This window comes from Leuciscus leuciscus, assembly GCF_965113295.1.
Source record: "Leuciscus leuciscus genome assembly, chromosome: 2".
Lineage (NCBI taxonomy): Eukaryota > Metazoa > Chordata > Actinopteri > Cypriniformes > Leuciscidae > Leuciscus > Leuciscus leuciscus.
In genome coordinates, this window is record NC_138726.1 from 14385533 (window position 1) to 14407918 (window position 22386).

Consider the following 22386-nt stretch of genomic DNA (forward strand, 5'->3'; position numbering starts at 1 on the left):
CTGGGAAAACGCTTCAATAACAGACAACTAGACAGGACTAAACACAGGGCTTAAATACACAGCAAACAGAGGGAGAAACTTACTAGATAATTGACAAGACACCTGGACATAATACAAAGCAATCAGTGACCATGGTGACAAACAGGTAGGGAACATGGGAAGACATAACCAATTAACACACTAAACACAGACATGATTGAAAACAAACTCTAAATGTGAACAACCGAACTCAAACCGTGACATTTACTGCGATTTTCTAGGCTGATATGGCTAGGAACTATACTCTCATTCCTGCGTACTTAATCAAGAAACTTTGCTGCTGTACCATGAGTCCAGCAGGCGTTGATATGACGCAGCGCCTGAAAATAGGTCTAATAGGTTAGACAAACTTAGTCCCGGGGTACTTCTCAATATCCCTCCTCGTCTCCTCTCTCCTCCGTCCTCCATCCTATGACCCGGAAACCGATCGAGCACAGCCATCTTAAAGGACATCTCAATTCTCTAACTGCACCACGAGGAGTCGAGGATCGAGGAGTAAGGAGGCTTCCTGAGGAGTCATGAGCGTGGATACACAGGTGTATCCTATGCAGAAGAGTTTTATCGACTAAAACGTGATGCACGTATAAATTCTCCTCCCCCTTCACATTGGTCACAATAATTTTGATTTATACTTTACCTTTGCAGTTTATATAAACCACACATCTCACATATTTCAACAGGGTATCTTGCTTTATTAATATTGATTATGAATTTCTTAAATAAACAAACTTCAACAACATAAGGTAGATCCTCTGAGCGCTGCTGATGATGCGGTGAAGTAACGCTCGAATGATCAAGTATTCCAATGTATAAAAAAAGCTTTCATTTGATCCCTCCGTCCTCGCGTCTTTTCCTTGCAGCCTTTCCTTGCATCCTACAGGGGGTGGAGCTGAGACGCGAGGAAAGGAAGCGGGGAAAGGAAACGAGGATGCACAAATAAGAATTGAGAAGCACCCCCGGTCACGTTGGAAGTTACCGAGCTGGGGACTATTTTCAGGCGCTGCGTCATATCATTACGCCTGCTGGACTCATGGTACGGCAGCAAAGTTTCTTGATTATTACGCAGGAATGAGAGTATAGTTCCTAGCCATATCAGCCTAGAAAATCGCAACTTTTCATTTTCCGTCGGTCTTAGTACACGATGTAACTACAGAAGAGTCAAATTTTAAATAGGAAAAATATCGAAACTCTTTGGTCATTTTTTTGAGAGAGATGCTAATGGTCCTGTCCGATTCAATGATCTATGCTAAGCTATGCTAAAAGTGGTACCGCCAGACCCGGAGTTCGGCTGAATGGATTCGAAAACGGTAAGACTCAACTGTTTAACTCTGGGGGAGTTGTAAAATGAGCCTATTTCCCCAAAAAGTGGAGTATCCCTTTAAGTAGCCTTTTATTTTATTGACATTTTATTATCTGTAGTTTTTTCAAAAATACTGTACTTTTAAGATTTGAAGTACCGGTACACTACAAGTGCACATTCAATATAGTTATGCACAATTATTTTTCACAAGGGTGGCCAATATGATACAAAGTTGTTATGAAATATCTACGACTAGGTTTGGTACAACTGTAACATGTAGGTTCACTTTAGTCTAGTTTGCTCTTTGTTTGCTCTGTTTGTCTGTGTCCCTGATCATTAGTTATTTCCCTCGGTTCCTTCACACCTGTTCTGTTTCGGTCAATCACCATGTTAAACCCTCAGTTTCCCGTGTTTCTTTGTCCAGTATTGCTTATGTTATTGTGCAGTGTTTGCTCCCTTACCCCTGCATCTTGGACTATTAAAGAACTTTGTTCTTTCTCTTTTTTTTCCCGCGTGTTTGATCTACATGTGACAATGAAATGATGGTAAATAAAAAAATGACAAATTTTCCATGGACTCAACAACCAATAATTAACAGGGAACATTTAAAAGACATTATTGATGGTAGACACTGTTCATCTTCATTACAAGTAAACTCATATTTATTGTAGACATATCTTCTTTTACCTTTCTTATTCTTGTTCATGTTTGTTACGATTAGGGGAATTTCATGCAACATGTACATGTTGGTAGAGCTGTACAGTAAATGACCCATTCAGATTTGCACCACTATTTCAGATTCCGTCTGTTTGAGCTTTACGCAAGTCTTGAATAGTTCAGATGCGTGTCATGATCATTGTGTTTTTGGTTTGACTTGCAGGTGTTCTCTAACACACAACTTTGACCGTGACCAGAAGTGGGGATACTGCAGTTCACCCACACGGCTGTTTAATGGTAAGAAATCATTTTTTTCTCTCCCATGTAAACTGTCTTGTCAAAAGTCAAACGATTTTGCATTAGCCTTTTGACGATATTAGATATCTCATTGACTGTAGTTGATCAGATTTTTTTTTTTCAACCAGAGGAACCAAACAGTCAATTTGTTGCCAAGTAAAATCAAAATATTTAATGTTCACAATTCATGTCGTTCACAATTATTAACTAAATGAAGCAATAACGAAATTTGTATGCATATAACAGTAAATAGTTATAATCAGTGATATTTACCTACAAATATCTCTACACAAGCATTTTAATATACTAAAAATACCATGCAGAGACTTCCGTGAAAATGTTTGAGTGCTGATGCAAATTAAATCAGAGGGATGAATCAAATCACTGAAATACAAATTTTGGTAACACTTTAACTACTTTAGTTAACATGAACCAAGAATGAACAATACTTCTACTGCAGTTATTAATCTTAGTTAATGTTAATTTCAACATTTACTACATTATTAAAATGAAATGTTGTATTTGTTAACATTAGTTAATACGATGTGAACTAACATGAACAAAGATTAATAACTGTAACAAATGTATTGTTCATTGTTAGTTCATGTTAGTTAATACATTAACTAATGTTAACGAATTAAACCAACTTTTAAAGTGTTACCAACTTTTTTGAATTAGCTTTTATTTTTATATTTTCCTAAGGCATGTTTATAAAAGCTACTTAAATGTCCTAATTGAACTAAGGCCTAATCCTGGCTTAATCTAAACCCTGTCTGTGAAACCAGGCCATAGATATTTAAAACTTAACTTAAAACCTAAATAAAGCTGAAATAATATTTTTTTTATTTTTTATTATATTTGATGTTTATTTGTTTTAACTTAAATTAACAATACCAAAACACTGCATGGAAGTGAATTAATCTGTTTTAATGCTCTCATACTCCAAACTAGTTTAATGGCTTTTTAAAGAAACTTAATGGCCAATAAAAACTGATTTAAATTCATTGTGATATTCACAATGTTGCTTCATTTTATATTGCTTACAAAATCATTAAATGTATAATGTATAACACCCAGCTTTAGCCTGCAGTCATGTGAACGTTTCTCGCTTGTGGATGGATTAATAGCTGAAACTGGGGGTTGACCAGGATGTTTTACTTTCAGAGAGTGGTGTTTATGTTAATGCATAAATGACACGCTTTGTTTGTAAGACGCAGACCTCTGTTTATAACAGCAGATTTACAGAGTTTGTTTTCAAGCGGGTGCTCTGGTTCAAAGACACTGTCTGTGTATATGCTCACATCATGCTCTGGTTTTTTGAAGGGTCACTAATGGCAGTTCTGGCTTATTTGGTTCCCTGTACAAGACATTTTTAAGCTTAATTATTAATTAAATTGAATTCACTTGGCCAAAAAAGTTCTGTGTAAGTAAGTTCAAATTGGCAGAAATGCTTCTGTACTGTATCTACATGCACATATAACTGTTCAGTAATCATGAGCGTAATGCGGACTGCATTTGCTACAACATTGTTTATGATTTGGAAAACAGATACTGTATATGACTCGTTGACTCATTCAAGGTTTGAGAAATGAGCAAAATCAGCTGCATAATGAATCAGTCCTGCCATCATGATGATAAGCAAGTTTTTCTTTGTTTATCTCATTCGCTCCTCAGGGATTCTTCCTCCACGTCAGGGTCTGAGACTCTGCCGGCAAAACCCATGTTTGAATGGGGGTGTTTGTGCCACGAACGCTCACCTGGACTCATTTGATTGTGTGTGTCCTGATGGCTTTACTGGAGCGCTGTGTGAAAAAAGTGAGTGAAACACAGTGAAGTGGCCATATTCACATAATGAAATGATAATTTCAGTGTGATTATGGTTATTAATTGCCACTCGAATGGCACAATCATGAGTGGAGTGGAGCAAATTCATTGACCTGCTGGGATATTGTTTTAAAAGCTTCACGTGATCCCTTGTGAAAAAGAAGTGTGCTTAATTGTATTGAATGTGCTCTTATGGTGTACTACAAATCTTAAAAGTAATTTTGCAGATAATATAATAATAATGAAATAAAAGGCCACTTAAGTGTACTTAAAAAATTATTAATTTTCATGTTTTTTAACACTTAAGTACATGTTTAAAAAGTGCACTTCTTATGTTTTATTAATGCTTTGTTGTGTTTTAAACATGTACATTTATTTTAAATGTACTAAACTGCATAATCATCATTACAAATGTGTAACTACAAATATAGTAAAATACATGACAGAAATAGTTTCAATAGAAATTACATTAAATGTTATTTCAGCTTGTCAATACATTCAGGAGTACACTTTAACCATGTTGCATAGACAATAGAAGTAATTATGAAATTACATGTAAAGATGTAACTACTTAAGTGGGAAGGACTTAGAAGTTCTACTTAAGTGGGTCAATAAAACACTCTAAATGTATATTAAATGCAATTAACTGAACATTAATGTATATTAAAGATTTTATTCTCAGTTTCACTGAGATCGCAAGAATTAAACAATCATTTTTTTTTGCTGCTCCTGAGACATATTTACTTCTGAAAGTTACTGTACATTTTCATAGAAAAGTGAATATTTTTTAGCTCTAAAGATATTGATTCCCCTTGTGAAATAGAAGTACACTTTAGCATACATTTAAAGAGTGCTTATAATTGAAATAATAAAAATTTTAATATTTAATTATGTCCATTATAAGCACTCTTTAAATGTATGCTAAAGTGTACTTCTATTTCACAAGGGGAATCGATATCTTTAGAGCTAAAAAATATTCACTTTTCTATGAAAACGTCCAATAACTTTCAGAATGTCTCAGGAGCAGAAAAAAAAAAAAAAGTCTTGTTTAATTCTTTTATTCCTGTGAAACTGAGAATAAAATCCTCATTAATGTTAATTAGTGTATCAGTAATTAACAATAATAGTGAACGATCTGTTCTCATGTAGGCCTAAGTAATTAAGCGCGTGTGTGTGCGTGTGTGTATTAGAGCTTTCTTTTTTCGAGCATTACGTCACTCGTTTCTCCATTCATGCCATGCTCTCTTTTATGTTTTGAAAATGTCTCATCTTTAACACTATCACATGTCCTGTGTACCGTGAAGTTTTTGTGTCTCTTCTTTTGTCTGTTATTTGATATTGGTGGAGTTGTTACTTCAGGGTTGATCTGATTGGTGGAGGAGTCGAGAGTGTTTGGTTTTCTGACAGCTCAGGGATTGTTTTGTAGAGAAGTGCTATGAGCCGCTGCATCTGAAGCACTTTGACATTGGAGAATCGTGGGGACGGATCTACCAGCGAAGCGTAGAGCTGTGCACGTGCCTCGATGGGGAGGTCAGCTGTGAGCGTGCACGTTACACGGGTATGACACACTGAAACTACAGTACCGACACCTGATCCCCTGGAGCTACTGCTTTTTCCTTTTGAACATTGTTCTTTTTTTGTGTGTATGTAGTGTGTTTGCAAAATCTCTGTGAAAATGACGGAGTCTGTAGAATGATTGAGGCCACTGGTGAAGAGGTGTGTGGGTGTAAATCTGGATATATTGGACAATACTGTAACATCAGTGAGTACACACACACACACCTGGTTTCCATGTTTTATGGGGATTTCTCTTAGAAATAATGATTTTTATACTTTACAAACTGTTCTATCCCCCCTACACTAACCCTACCCCTAGGATTTTGCCATATTTTTAGGGATATTTTGTCCCCATAATGTAGGGTTTACCAGGAGACAAACATGTAAATTACACTCATCCATACTGGAAACACAAATTTTGAAGCAGTTTATTTTTGAAAACGTATGTTGTATGTTTCTAATAAGTAACTAAAAGACAGTGTGGGGTTGAGAGTGTGTGCAGTTTACATTGTAGAATCCAAACATTATAAAACCCCATAGGAAAATCTTGAAGGAGTCAGGGGTGAATTAGTCTTCTGGGTTTCGTTGTCATCTCTGAACCACTCTATTAACACACATGCAAATTCAGTATAAATATTCTAATAATCTTTTATTAATAAACTTTCCCTGTGTGTCATCAGACCCACGAGAGCAGTGTTACCGTGATTCAGGTGCACAGTATCGTGGTGTAGCCAATGCCACCGTCTCTGGATCATCCTGCCTGCCGTGGAACTCAGATCTGTTGTTCAGTGAGCTGACAGTAGATACAGTGGACAGCGCCCCCCTCAGGGGTCTCGGAGAACATGCTTTCTGCAGGTGACTGCTTACATTTACAGTCTCATCATGCTTGTCATTATAGTAAAGTGCTGAAGATTTACCTTTTATAATAAAGCAAAGGTAACTTTAAAAAGTGCACTTGTGTTGAATGTGCACTTGTAGTGCACTCCAAGCATTAAAAGTATATATTTAAAATATTATATTTGCTGGTAATATAATATTAATAAAATAAAATGCTATTTAAGTGTACTTGAAGAGATTTTGGGGAGACACTTTGATGACTGTTTCTTAACACACCTAAGTACACTTTTAATGTACTTACTAAAGTGCATTTTCTAATCATATCAAATAAAAATATTTAATTTACAGTAGCCTACATTTATGTCATTGTGTTTTAGTAAACATTTGACATGCTTTAAAGTACACTTATTTTAATGTGTTGACTAACATACTAAAACACATAAAGTACTTGATTATAATTGTATAATGTAGTGTGTTATTCAATCTTATATTTAAAGTTAATATATAAAAAAATTACTAAATTGCAACTGTAACAAATTAGCCCAAAGGGGAAATATTAATAATAACTCATAATGATCAATTATGATTAGTTATTAATATTTGGGTCAGTTAATTGGATTAACTCGAGGTAGCTAAATTAATATTACAATCAATTAATCAGTTCCAACAAACTCTTTTGATTATTCATTTATTCTAAGAAAAGCATATCTTTCATGGCCACCGAAAAATAATGATTTCTTAGCATGTACAGTGCTTAGACCTTAGAGCATGTAACAAGATCAAGATCGCAAAAGGGACTTTGTTGCAAGCAGAGAATCAGAACCAAATACATGTTGAGCACAAGTTTTATTAACTAAACTAAACAAACATACATACATACATTCATACATACATACATACATACATGCATGGGTAAAATGGTGAGTGATATGGAACCGGAAGCAGGAAATGGAACTATGGAAAAGATCTATTTAACCACGAAAAGAACCATCAGCTTATCATTTTCAGAGCACCTCATTAAATGGATACTTGCATGGTCGGTGCAGTGGACAATTCTTGAAGTGGTTGAAAATTGAGTTCGTTGATGGGTCCGTGAGTGTCAAATGTATCAGTATCAGCAGAAGCAGCAGTTGAGGCCGGAAGAGAAGAGAGGGAAGGGCTAGCGAAGAGGCCTTTTAAAGCTTGACAAAGGTCACACCTTGCCGGGCTGGCTCAACCCATTAGAAAGGGGGAATTTCTGCGCAGGAGTTTCCTCTGTGGGGAGGATTTATGAGTCTTTGTTCTAAGCGTGCTCATTTGCATTGGCAGCTGGATTGGTGTCTGATGACGAAACTAAGAAAGATTTTTGTAATACTAATATGTTGCACAGCTATCGGCAGATCATGTACACAATCATTTTGATCTTCAAAGTACCAATTTATAGAGACCAAACATGGTATGCGTGAGGTTACGTTGACTGTTGGTTCTATAATAAAGTACATAGTATCAAAGAGATAATAGTATCAACAGATAATAGAATTAAAAGACACAACACAAGACAATAAATCATTCACAAAATGTTCTGGAATGCATGTTAATTTCATGTTAATCAGTTCATCGATAAATGAATGCAGGAAAGTCTGTTCTAATATCTGTAGGTTTTGTAGCAGGGCCCTGTTCACATTGCTAAGAGTCATAAAACCTACTTATCTGATTGTGGTTATGGTAACCAAGACCTTCTCGCCCTGTTTGGGGGGATGGGGCCACAGATCCCAGAGTGAGTTATTTTGTTCATTTCATTTGTTCATTATCATTTGTTAAACTAACTAATTAATAATAATAATAATAATTTGTTACATTTATATAGTGCTTTTTCTGAGACCTCAAAGCGCTTTACATAGAAGGGGGGAATCTCCTCAACCACCACCAATGTGCAGCATCCACTTGGATGATGCGACGGCAGCCATATTGCGCCAGAACGCCCACCACACACCAGCTTACTGGTGGAGAGGAGACAGAGCGATGAAGCCAATCAGTATATGGGGATGATTAGGAGACCATGATGGACAGAGGCCAAGGGGCAAATTTGGCCAGGATGCCGGGGTTACACCCCTACTCTTTTTCGAAGGACATCCTGGGATTTTTAATGACCACAGAGAGTCAGGACCTCGGTTTAACGTCTCATCCGAAGGACGGTGCTCTTTTTTGGCAGTATAGTGTCCCCATCACTATACTGGGGCATTAGGACCCACACAGACCACAGGGTGAGCACCCCCTACTGGCCTCACTAACACCTCTTCCAGCAGCAACCTGGTTTTCCCAGGAGGTCTCCCATCCAGGTACTAAACAGGCTCAGCCCTGCTTAGCTTCAGTGGGCAACCAGTCTTGGGCTACAGGGTGATATGGCTGCTGGCCAACTAATACTTGTGTCTGACTTGTCTCAGTCGTTACACAACTTTATCATTGCAAATGTGTGTATATATATATATATATATATATATATATATACATATATATATATATATATATATATATAAATATAAATACCTGACACACCGGTTTCAATAGAAATTACATTAAAGTATATTTTAGTTTACCATAAATGCTTGTCAGTACATTCAGCAGTAACTTTAACCATATTTCAAAGACAATAGAATTATGAAATTACAAATTAAGATGTACTTAAGTCCTACCTAATTTGCTCAAAAAGCACCTTTAAGTTCTGCTAATTGCATTTAATATAAATTTAAATACTTTTAAAAAAACATTTTCATTTCATTGCCATTAATATGCAATTAAGTGTCTGAAAACATTGCATTCAGTTCACACTTAAGTATATTCTGCTAAAGTATATTATTTCAATAAGTCTGCTAAAGTATAAAGGGTAGAATTATACTTCTACGTAACTGTGTGCTTACTTTTCTAAACAATCGGACGTACAATTTTCACAAATTCCAGAGACCAAAAGATCACATGCAAGCACCTAGCAACCACGCAGAGCACCCTAGCAACCACATAGCAATGCCCTAACAACCCTTCGGAACACTTTAGCGAGCACCACATAGCAACACCCTGGCAACCAGCCACAACAGTGTCATTATCACAGTATGTGCAAGTGCCACTCATGTCATCTCCTGAAAATGTAAAAATCTAGTAATTCTGTGTTTAATATAGATATAATTTGATTTGATTTTGCAGAAAGCATTGATGTTGTACAGTCTGAAATTTTCCATGTGACTTCATATGGCAGGAACCCTGATCAAGATAAGCTGCCATGGTGTTACACAATGACGGAGAGAGCCATTTCCTGGGAGTACTGCGACATCCAGCCCTGCTCAAAACAACCATGTTAGTACAACTGCACATGCACACACAAGAGCAACAATTCCTTCAGCTTCTCCAGAATATTCTTGAATACTCAAAAATAGTTGTACATGAGAAGTAAAATAGTGATAAAGCTTCCTAAAAATTCTGTAGAATTCTCACTGGCATTCTTCCAGGCGTGGGACGAGGAAATCTAAACCAGTGTTGCCTGAAGCAATAGGTTTATTGGTCATGAGCACTTGACATCATGTACCTGGAACACCCTGAATATGTTATGGATTTTATTAACCTTGACTCTTTCACAGATATGAGGGACACGAGTGATTAGCGACAAACATGTTAAAGCAAGCTGCTCTTACTGTTACCTATTCATTCTTATAATATATTTTCTCTGCTGATCAAACGTTTGGGGTCAGTAAGATCTTTGTTCTTTTTGCACAATGCACAAGGTCACATTCAATTGATCAAAAGTGACAGTAAAGACATTTGTAATGTTACAAAAGATTTCTGTTTCAAATAAATGCTGTTCTTCCTACTCATGAAAAGGGCCCTCAAAAACGAAAATATATCATGGTTGTGACATGGCAGCACAACTGTTTTCAACAGTGATAATAATTTATAATTTTTTCTTGAACAGCAAATCAGATGATTAGCATATTACAATGATTTCTGAAGGATCATGTGACACTGAAGACTGGAGTAATGATGCTGAAAATTCAGTTTTGCATCACAGGAATAAATTACATTTTACAATATATTACAATAGACAAACAGTTAGTTTAATTCGTAATAATTTTTCACTGTTTGATCAAATAAATGCAGCTTTGGTGAGCACAAGAGACTTCTTTTAAAAGCATTAAAAACAGTAGTGTACTGTATGTAGCGCAAACAGATCATCTATAGATCATCTGTGTATAATCCCTTAATCCTAATTTTTATTATTTTTTAATGACTCATTTATATATGGTTTCATTCAGTATACATAGGCCCAAGGGTGTAACTTTGGTTTGAGAAGAGGGGGGGACACAAAATCGGGGGAAAATGTTTTCGATTTGAATCCCATTTCCTGCATTTACATACATTTAGGGACTATGGTGATACAAAATCATAATGTGATTATAATGATAAGTTCTGCCAAAAAGAATAGTGGGCTACTAAACTATGTATAAGAAAAAGATGTCTTACTTTCTTTATTGTTTAATAGGGGCTGATCACCAAGACTTTAGAGAATCATTTTATAAAGTAAAAAATGTTAGCCATTAATGTTTTGTGTGTAAAAAAAATTAAATAATGTGAGACGCAATTTCCACTATAATGTAGAAACAACAAAGACAGTATTTTTAAATAATTGTTTAATGGCATCTTTTTATGAATGAAGACCAGTATCACTGATATTAATATAGCTACTGATGCCTTGATTAAAATAATGTGTGAATAAGAGCATGATCATATAACCCTAGCTAAAGGATGACAGAAAAAACGGATGCTGCTTTAATTGCGTTAAATATTTTAACGCGTTAAAGCTGGACAAAACATAATCGCATGTCCCCCCTGTCCTCATAGGAAATTACGCCTGTGCATAGTCCTATTGATTCTATTTAATTGGTGTCATATTTGCAGATTTCCTTTTTCTTAGCTGATGGAAAAACTGCTGACAAAAGCTCAAATGCTAAGACAAATCTTTTTGATGCAGTTTCTTATAAAGTCGGCATTAAACAGAAGTTGCGACAGTCTTTTCTTCCCTATTGTGACATAGCATGGGACTTGATTTTGTCCATGGGGAATTGATTGGACCTTAGTTGATAGTTGTAGTTTTCTATTGGTGGATTCATGTGATTGACATGTTGTCCTGCCCTTGCGCCAGTAAACACGTCATCAGAGAAGAGATGGTGCTGAAAGATGGATGGAAAGCTATTTTGATTAAAGAATACGAGGGCTCATAAAAAAATAATTAAAAAAAGATGTGCACCAATACATAATTTATAATAAATACTGCAATATCCATAATAAACAAGAATGGCCAATTTATATTTCTTGATGACTTATATTCAATATACTTGTTCATGTGTGTTTGGATTATTTTAATTTAATATTCTCTCTGTTCCTGCTGTCAGCTTCCCGCAGAGGTCCTGTCATGGCTGCTGTACCACGGCCGTCCCGCACCCCTGCCAGGACACCGGTGTGTGGGAAGAGGCACAAGAAACGGATCGGTCGGGGTCGTATCCTGGGTGGGACGTCCGCATTGCCTGGCGCTCACCCCTGGATGGCAGCATTGTACATCAGAGATGAGTTCTGCGCGGGAACGCTGGTTTCCGGCTGCTGGATCGTATCCGCGGCTCACTGCTTCCTGCGCAAGTATGTGTGTGTCTGTGTGTTTATATGTATTTGCATTTATGAAATTTTTACTTTATTCTAACTCTCTTTCTCAGTCCGTTGCGGTCACAGATTCGGGTTGTTCTTGGCCAGCATTACTTTAACGACACTGGCCCGAACACCAGGACGTTTGGTGTTGAGGACTATATTTTGTACCCCCATTATACTCAGTTCCAGCCGACCTTAAATGATATTGGTGAGGACTCCAAATACAAAAACTTTAACATCATTACAAATTTACAAGCAATGTCCTGCATGTGTGTGTACTTGTTTAACTTACATTGTGAGGACCAAATGTCCCCACAAGGGGGACCAGCCAGTCACGAGGGAAATGGAATAATAAACATACTAAATGATGCTTATTTGAAAATGCAGAAAGTTTTCTGTGATGAGTAGGTTTAGGGGTAGGGTTAGTGTAGGGGGATAGAAAATAGAGTTTGTACAGTATAAACATCATTGAATAGAGAATCTCTACAAAGATACCGAAACCTAACTGTCACGGGGAATATACGAGGATATATTTCCAAAACGAAGGTTTAATGGTAATTAAACACAGGACAGCAGAACAGGCAGCAACACACACTAAATATAACTGAGATCGGACAAAGACTGACTGAACAGACGGAACTTAAATACAAACACAGATGAAACTGATTAACAGAACACAGGTGATACAGATGATCGATGACTGACTAAACAGGTGATACAGCTGAACTGATAATGACAGTGAAGATGACACGTGACATGTGAATACAAGCAGACAAGTCCAAAAGACAACAAACTAACCCAAACACCACTGTGACAGAACACACCTGTCCCCGCGTCCTCGCGCCGTAACGAGAGATGAAGGTGGGGGTTTGAGAGGAGGAAGAGGAGCAGGCGGAGGGCTGGCAACAGGAGTGGGCGAAGGGCTGGAGAAGGCAGGCAGACTATCAGGAGAAGAAGGGTTTGGTTGAGAGGTGATAGGTCCAGAGGGATGGATGATCCATAGTGGAGCCGATGGAGGGAGGAGCCATGGAGGCTGAAGGGCAGGAGGTTTTAGGGCGATGACGGACAGAGGCGGAACCGATGGGAAGGATGACACGGAGGAGACGGAAGTTCACCGGGCCATGGTGGAGCAGAGGGTTCAGAGGGACACAGGGAAGCCGCTGGCTCGGGCGACTGAGGTGTAGACGGGGACACAGAAGGGTGTGGTGGAGACAGAGGGACTGAGGACCAAGGAGGAGCAGAAGGAAGTGAGGAGTCCAATGGAGCCGGGGAGACGAAGGGACGGGGCGTAGCCAGAGGAGTGCTGTCCAGAGGTGAGGGTAGGTCGACGAGCGACCAAGGCGGATCCGGGGGGACGAGGGAGCCTGGCGGAACTGGTGAACTGATGGGCCACGGCGAAAATGAAGGAGCCAAGGGTGAGCCAGTGGGCTGATGGGTCGATGTGGAATCCTGGACGCGGTGGCTGGAGTAGAATCCTAGGCATCCACTGTCCAAGATGGTGCTGAGGACTGGAAGCCCCTCAGCGAGCCCACCATTCCACTGGCGTGTAGAGGGCGAGTGATGGGGCTGACAGGAGGCAGAGGAGAGGAGTATGACGGCTGGATGATGAGAGGTGGCGGGAAAGGGAGGTTGGGTGGGAATTCAGGAAAAGACTCAGGAACAGACTCAGGAACAGACACTGGCTCATATGTGTGCGCGGCCCACACACACCACATGGCTGTGACCATAATGGCCAGTGTTGCAGTCACTAAGGGCTCAGGGGGTGTGGCGACAGCCATCTTTGCTGAGGCCATCTGGGGACGAGACTCTGGAAGGGTGATCTCGGCGGGATGAGACTCTGGAAAGGTGGTCTCAGCGGGACGAGACTCTTGAAGGGTGGTCTCAGTGGGACGAGACTCTGGATCGGTTGTGACAGTGGCCATTCTGGCCGATCGCGCTGACATGAGCGGTGGATCTGTCACGCTGGACATCAGTCCTGGATGCCCGGAGACCGATCCGGTGGCAGGCCTGACGTAAAGAAGCTCGGGCTCGGCAGGCATGACGTGAAGAAGCTCGGGTTCGGCAGGCATTACGTGAAGATGCTTGGCCTCGGCAGGCATGACGTGAAGAAGCTCAGCCTCCGGACTAGGCTCTGTGTGAAGTGTGAAGTCCTGGAGCGGACTCCAAAGAGCGTAGTGGAGCGGACTCTGAAGACCGGATTGGATCTGACAAAGTAGCCACTGAAACGGATCCAGTCGATGTGGTGACGACGCTGGCTGGGGTGTGTGGTTGAGCGGCGATGTCATCATCACCCTCACCTACGGTGAAGAACTCTTTAGTCTAAATTGGCCAACACTGTTATTTTTTATTTATTTACAATTTAAGCATTTGTCAATTCCATTTGAATGTTTATTTCATTTTTGTTGCAAAAAAAGCTATTTATAAATTAAATATTGCAAAAATTAAAACAGCTCTTATCAACTTTTTTTTGATAAGAGCTTAATGGTCTTTTTTTAATAGAGTTTAATGCCAGGTTTTGTACCTTATTAATGAAAAGTACCATGTGTGGTAAAATGTGGCTGACAAAGACAATTCAGTGACAAATCAGTTTTCATAATTTTATTGAATTATGAGAAAAGCAATCCTGAGTATTTAATTTGTGACTTTAATCCTGATAATTTGTGACTCCAAAAAATATTAATGAGAGTCTACACACACACACACACACACACACACACACACACCTAACCCTACCCCTAAACCTACCCATCACAGAAAACTTTCTGCATTAAAAAAAAAAAACAGCACTTAGTATGATTTATCAGCTGTTTTCCTCATGGACCAAAAATGCCCCCACAAGATCAATACAATTCTGGTATTACTACTGTACCTTTCTGGGGACATTATGTTCACAACGTAGAAAAACTACACACATACTTTATAGTTACTCTTTAGTTTGTCTTACATTTACACTTTATTCCTTTGCTCTCATTAATGCTGATATGTACACTGCAAAAAATATTTTTTGCTTTTAATAAACTTATGACTTTTCAGAGGAAATTCAAATTGTGATTTTTAAAGTTTCCAAGGAAATGCGTGTAAAACATATACAGATGCAGACTTGGGCTGGTGTGACACAGACACGCTCCAACACGCTTGTTCACCAGCACTTGTGCTGTTTGAAAAGTGTTGTTTCCCAATCTCACCATTTCCTATTCTCTCAATAGTATTCTTATCTCCAAAATACCATAAATAAAACTCATCTTTTGAATTTTCCAAAAGAAAAGAAAAGATTATGAAAGCCCTTTGCCTGTGCAAAACTTGCCAAGATGTTGCAATTCGGATAGTATGCATTTGTGTGTTGTGTTGTGTATGTGTTTTGTGTGTAATAAAAGCTGTGTAATTCATAGTCTTACTGAAGCTGAAGAAGGTCAACGGACGTTGTGCTCAGAAAACACCGTTCATCAGGCCGATCTGCCTGCCAGGGAAAGGCACAACGTTCCCGGATCACTTCTGCTGTAAGATCTCGGGCTGGGGTCACATGAGTGAGAGTGAGTATGACTAACAATGTCTCACAGAGATTTTTAGTATTCATATATTTTACTATTTGTTTTTGTAGATGTGAATCATGTTTTTGTTTAAAAAAAATAAAATAAATTGTTTTAAAAGATTATGATTTTATATGATGATGCTAAAGATGCTGATTATATGTAGACAAAAACAGCAGCTCACTGTGTTTTGAAACACACACACACATATAAAGTATATAATAATATATATATATATATATAAAAAATTTGTTTTGTTTTTTTTTTGTGCATTATTATTTTCCTGTTATCTCCGTAAAGCTGCTTTGAAACAATCTGTATCGTAAAAAGCGCTACATAAATCAATGTGACTTGACTATATATATATATATATATATATATATATATGTATATATAATGTGTGTGTGTATATAATGTGTATATACATATACTCTATATTGCCAAATGTATTGGGACACCCCTCCAAATCATTGAATTCAGGTGTTCCAATCACTTCCATGGCCACAGTTGTATACAATCAAGCACCTAGGCATGCAGCTTCAAACCTTTGTGAAAGAATGGGTCGCCCTCAGGAGCTCAGTGAATTCAAGCATGGTACGTGATAGGTTGCCACCTGTGCAATAAGTCCATTCGTGAAATTTCCTCACAACTAAATATTCCACAGTCAACATTTGAAGCTGTTGTAGCTGCAAAGGGTGGGCCAACTCCATATTAAATCCTACGGATCAGGAATGGGATGTCATTAAAGTTCGTGTGCATGTAAAGGCAGATGTCCCAAATATTTTGCCAATATAGAGAGTGTGTGTATATATATATATATATATATATATATATATATATATATATATATATATATATATATATATTAGCGGTTGAACAAGCTTTTTTTTTTAAGTCTACATTTATCTGATTAAAGTGACTATCGATGTGACATCATTAATGAATAAATAAGCCTGAACCTCGAGCTGAGACTCGAACGCGGGTTGCCTTGTGCACAGATATGGCATATGACACAGCCTTGCCCATAAGGCTATTGCTCTTACATAACAGCTTTTTTTGATCAGTTCTTTTGTCTTTGGATCGTTATATTTCTCACAGATTTTTGCTTGTTCTAAATCAGAACGATTACATTTATTTGAATGCATTAGTGAGAGAACGATGTGAATAAATTCTACCTGGCAGCGTTTATCTACTAATAGTGAAGCTTTGTGTTTTAGTAACTAATAAATATATGCTAGACATTTTTAGTTTCTAAGCTATTTTATTGATAAATCACAGAACAGTGTTGACAATCAGTATTGGATAAAGTTACTTTTAAAAGTAATGCATTACAATATTGTGTTACTCCCCAAAAAAGTAACTAATTGCGTTACATTACTTTTGCATTACTTTTTCTCACCTGGGATGGGCTTGCTTGTTTGTTTTCCAATAACAACAAAAAAGTTAAATTTTTGGCAAATGTTAAGGCCCTTTCACACCAAAATTTTAATAAATAAGCCTCAGGCTGACCGCTGAAGGAAATGCATATTTACTCCTGTACAGTTGAGGGCGCTGCTCAAACAAAACTGCCATTCTGGATTAAAGAACAATAGGATACAGGCGAAGGAAGTTCAACACTCTTATTTCTAAATCTAATCTAAAGTAATTTTTGCTTATTAGTATGGTTGAATTAGATCATTGAAGGTCAGCAGCAAAGACATTGGTTAATAAAGTGAGATTAAATGCATAAAGTATATTTGTGTAATTTAATATAGTTAATTATAAAATGTTTGCATAAAATTCTGAGATTGCATTTGACTGTTTTTATTCATTTTGAGGAATACTGAATGTTTTCGTGCAATTGAGATGAGTAAATGCATGTTCACATTTACAGTGGGTACGGAAAGTATTCAGACCCCCTTACATTTTTCACTCTTTGTTATATTGCAGCCATTTGCTAAAATCATTTATGTTCTTTTTTTTTTTCCTCATTATTGTACACACAGCACCCCATATTGACAGAAAAACACAGAATTGTTGACATTTTTGCCCATTTATTAAAAAAGAAAAACTGAAATATCACATGGTCCTAAGTATTCAGACCCTTTGCTCAGTATTTAGAAGCACCCTTTTGATCTAATACAGCCATGAGTCTTTTTGGGAAAGATGCAACAAGTTTTTCACACCTGGATTTGGGTATCCTCTGCCATTCCTCCTTGCAGATCCTCTCCAGTTCTGTCAGGTTGGATGGTAAACGTTGGTGGACAGCCATTTTCAGGTCTCTCTAGAGATGCTCAATTGGGTTTAAGTCAGGGCTCTGGCTGGGCCATTCAAGAACAGTCACGGAGTTGTTGTGAAGCCACTCCTTCGTTATTTTACAGTAGCTGTGTGCTTATAGGGTCATTGTCTTGTTGGAAGGTGAACCTTCGGCCCAGTCTGAGGTCCAGAGCACTCTGGAGAAGGTTTTCGTCCAGGATATCCCTGTACTTGGCCGCATTCATCTTTCCCTCGATTGCAACCAGTCGTCCTGTCCCTGCATCTGAAAAACACCCCCACAGCATGATGCTGCCACCACCATGCTTCACTGTTGAGACTGTATTAGACAGGTGATGATGAGCAGTGCCTGGTTTTCTCCACACATACCGCTTAGAATTAAGGCCAAAAAGTTCTATCTTGGTCTCATCAGACCAGAGAATCTTATTTATCACCATCTTGGAGTCCATCAGGTGTGCTTTCATGTGTCTTGCACTGAGGAGAGGCTTCCGTCGGGCCACTCTGCCATAAAGCCCCGACTGGTGGATGGCTGCAGTGATGGTTGACTTACTACAACTTTCTCCCATCTCCCGACTGCATCTCTGGAGCTCAGCCACAGTGATCTTTGGGTTCTTCTTTACCTCTCTCACCAAGGCTCTTCTCCCCCGATAGCTCAGTTTGGCCGGACGGCCAGCTCTAGGAAGGGTTCTGGTCGTACCAAACGTCTTCCATTTAAGGATTATGGAGGCCACTGTGCTCTTAGGAACCTTAAGTGCAGCAGAATTTTTTTTGTAACCTTGGCCAGATCTGTGCCTTGCCACAATTCTGTCTCTGAGCTCTTCAGGCAGTTCCTTTGACCTCATGATTCTCATTTGCTCTGACATGCACTGTGAGCTGTAAGGTCTCATATAGACAGGTGTGTGGCTTTCCTAATCAAGTCCAATCAGTATAATCAAACACAGCTGGACTCAAATGAAGGTGTAGAACCATATCAAGGATGATCAGAAGAAATGGACAGCACCTGAGTTAAATATATGAGTGTCACAACAAAGGGTCTGAATACTTAGGACCATGTGATATTTCAGTTTTTCTTTTTTTAATAAATGTGCAAAAATGTCAACAATTCTGTGTTTTTCTGTCAATATGGGGTGCTGTGTGTACAATAATGAGGGAAAAAAAATTACTTAAATGATTTTAGCAAATGGCTGCAATATAACAAAGAGTGAAAAATGTAAGGGGGTCTGAATACTTTCCGTACCCACTGTAGTCTAGAACTAAAATAACCATCATGTTTACACAGCGCACACAACACCTCCTCACTTTATTTCTCTCAACACGGGGACAGGAGAGCTGGCAGTCAATACATGTGAAAAAGTAATTAGCGTTACTTATTTGAAAAAGTAACTTGGATATTTTGTAGTAAATTGAAAAGGTAATGCATTACTTTACTAGTTACTTGAAAAAGTAATCTGGTTACGTAACTCAAGTTACTTGTAATGAGTTACCTTCAACACTGTTGACAATACATATCTGCGCTACTGAATTTTTTTGTGTGCCCACGATCTGCACGTGATGTGTGAGCTATTGTCTGTCTGTGTGTGCGTTACAATGCAGCAGCGCATTAGGCTACGTTCACACTGCAGGCTGAAACGACCCAATTCCGATTTTTTTGCCCCTATGCGACCTGTATCTGATCTTTTCATGACAGTCTGAACGACACAGATCCGATCTTTTCAAATGCGACCCGGGCCACTTTGGTATGTGGTCCCAAATCCGATACATATCCGATCTTTTCAAATGCGACTTCAGTCTGAACGGCCAGGTCGCATTTATCCGACCCGCACGTCATTGATACGCGAAAAACGTCATAATCCTGCATTGAAGTAGTCGTCGGTTTGAAAACGGACTGCATATTCGTCGAGCTGAGGTAAATCTGCCGAACGGGTCGACCTCGACAAGCCCGTTAATAAAAAAAAATAAAAAAATTATATAACGGCCATTATATATACGTTATGTTAACTTATTTGTGCTGAATCTGATATTAGATAGGTCAGCGGCTGCTGTCTGGCTCTTGTGTAACGGTCGCTGCGCGCGCTCGTGTGTGTGTGTGAGAGAATCACAGTTAAAGTTTAGCTACTTCCGCAAACAACAAGTGACGTCGTTTACCGTTGAGTACTCTTCTGCGCATGCGGGTCACTTCTGGGTCATTTCACGTTCACACAGGAGATCACAAAAGGTCGCATTTAATTGGAAATGTGAACGGCCTTGCAAAAAAATTGAATTTTTTCAAAAAATCGGAATTGAGCATTAAGCCCTGCAGTGTGAACGTAGCCTTAGTTTAGACCAGCGATTAACTTATGTGTACAAGCTGTTTAAAACGTGCATTCAAAAATTGTCTCTGATTCAACTGATCAATTTTGAGCATCCAGATGGTATAATTAAACATATTGTGGATATGTTTAACTTTAACTGTTGGAATTGGAGCGTAAAAGTTGATCAAAAGATTTCGCGCCCTCTATAGGCCATGATTAGCGACTAGTCGACGTCAAGCTTAGAACGTCATGGCAGAGCAGTAAAGTCGAATAAAGTCATTATAGATGCATACAGTATGTGTGTGTGTAAAATAATGTCTGTATCACATTGTGATTGTTTGAGGTCAGCGTTATTCTGATAGCTCCGTTAAAAAAGATTTTCTTACTCAGTATGTTTGTCTTGAGAAGCTAAATGGCTTAAGATATTTACATTTACATTTACATTTAGTCATTTAGCAGACGCCTTTGTCCAAAGCGACTTACAAATTAGGACAAAATTCAGCGAGTCATCATAAAGAGGCAAAAGCAACAACAACGCAAGAAGTGCTCAAAATACGAAGTTCAGGTATTATTCAGAGTAGCATAAGCCTGATAAGTGATGTTTCAAAGGGAAAGGAATTTTTTTTTTTTTTTTTTTTTTTTTTTTTTCTATAAGGTTAAGTGCTCACGGAAGAGATTGGTTTTCAGCTGTCTTTTGAATGTTGTCAGGGATTCTGCATTCCGGATGAGGGTGGGGAGAGCGTTCCACCAGCATGGAACTGTGAATGAGAATGTTCTGGAAAGTGATTTTGTGGCTTTCTGTGATGGAACCACGAGACGTCGCTCGTTGACCGATCGTAGATGTCTGGTAGGGATGTAGACTCGTAGGAGTGAGTGAAAGTAGGAGGGAGCTGAGCCTGTGATAGTTCTGTAAGCAAGCGTCAGTGCCTTGAACTTGATGCAAGCAGCGAGAGGTAGCCAGTGCAGAGAGATGAACAGAGGAGTGACGTGGGCCCTCTTGGGCTCGTTGAAGACAAGACGAGGTGCAGCATTCTGGATCATCTGTATTGTCTTGTTTTCAAGACAAGATATTGTCTTGTTTTCTGAAAAATGCATCAGAATGAACTGAATTTATGCTTAAAACAAGAAAAAATATCTGCCAATAGGGTTGTAAACTTGATTTCCATTTGAAAGTAAAATTGAAAGTAACTTGAGTGTGTTTGTTTAGAGGCAAACTCATATTCAAACCTGATCGAGGGAGTGGTCAAGATTATTCCGTTTGACCAGTGTTCGAGTCCAGAAGTGTATGGATCAGAGGTCCGGTCGGGGATGCTGTGTGCCGGGAGTGACTCCTGTGTGGACGCCTGCCAGGTAAGACGCCAAATCACCAAGCACTAATATGATATATCTTCCCTTTTTTTCTAAGTATCTTTTTTTTCAGAAACCAATGTTTTTTTGTTTTTAAAAAAAATAAATAAAAAAATATTGGATTGCAGATTTGAATTTTATATGCATGGATCATGGTAATGATATTGATTGAGCACGTCTAAATGTTTTACTTTTTTTTATTTTAGACTAATATTCAATATTATTTATTCTTTATCAATATTACTTTACAATTATTGAGCTGTTTTGAACATAAATTTGACATTTTGTAAACTTGCAAATTGGACTGTAGATATACAAGGTTTTTAAAGTAACACTTTACAGTAAAGTTACATTAGATAATAAAAATACCTCTAAAGCATTTATTAATCTTAGCTAATATTCATTTCAAAATTTACTATTATTAAAATCAAAAGTTGTATCTGTTACTATTACTAAAATAAAAAATCTTATCTGTTATGTATTAAAGGGTTAGCCCCCCCCCCCCCCCCCCCCCAAAAAAAATGTGTTGTGTTGTTCTTAACCCTTGAGACTTTTGTTCATCTTCGAAAGACTTTTTATTGATTTTTTTTATGAAATCCCTTTAAAGGGATAGTTCTCCCAAAAATGATGTCATCATTTACTCACCCTCAAGTTGTTCCTAACCTGTATACATTTCTTTGTTCTGCTGAACACAAAGGGAGATATTTGGAAGAATGTTTGCAACCAAGCAGATCTCGTGCCCCATTCACTACCATAGTATTTTTCCTACTATAATGGTTGTCAATGGGACCTG

General features: G+C 38.3%; 1 protein-coding gene across 2 annotated transcripts in view; it reads left to right on the forward strand.

Annotated features, from left to right (window-relative positions):
• The window catches only part of hgfac (HGF activator), a 34780-nt gene that overhangs the window by 11522 nt on the left and 872 nt on the right, over positions 1-22386 (forward strand). For both annotated transcript variants that reach the window (XM_082152048.1, XM_082152049.1), the window contains exons 4-13: positions 2220-2293; positions 3968-4108; positions 5544-5675; positions 5769-5879; positions 6355-6529; positions 9741-9838; positions 11929-12169; positions 12244-12383; positions 15565-15705; positions 21454-21596. In XM_082152048.1, the coding sequence (XP_082008174.1) occupies positions 2220-2293; positions 3968-4108; positions 5544-5675; positions 5769-5879; positions 6355-6529; positions 9741-9838; positions 11929-12169; positions 12244-12383; positions 15565-15705; positions 21454-21596 (1396 nt within the window). The remainder of the gene's footprint in view (positions 1-2219; positions 2294-3967; positions 4109-5543; positions 5676-5768; positions 5880-6354; positions 6530-9740; positions 9839-11928; positions 12170-12243; positions 12384-15564; positions 15706-21453; positions 21597-22386) is intronic.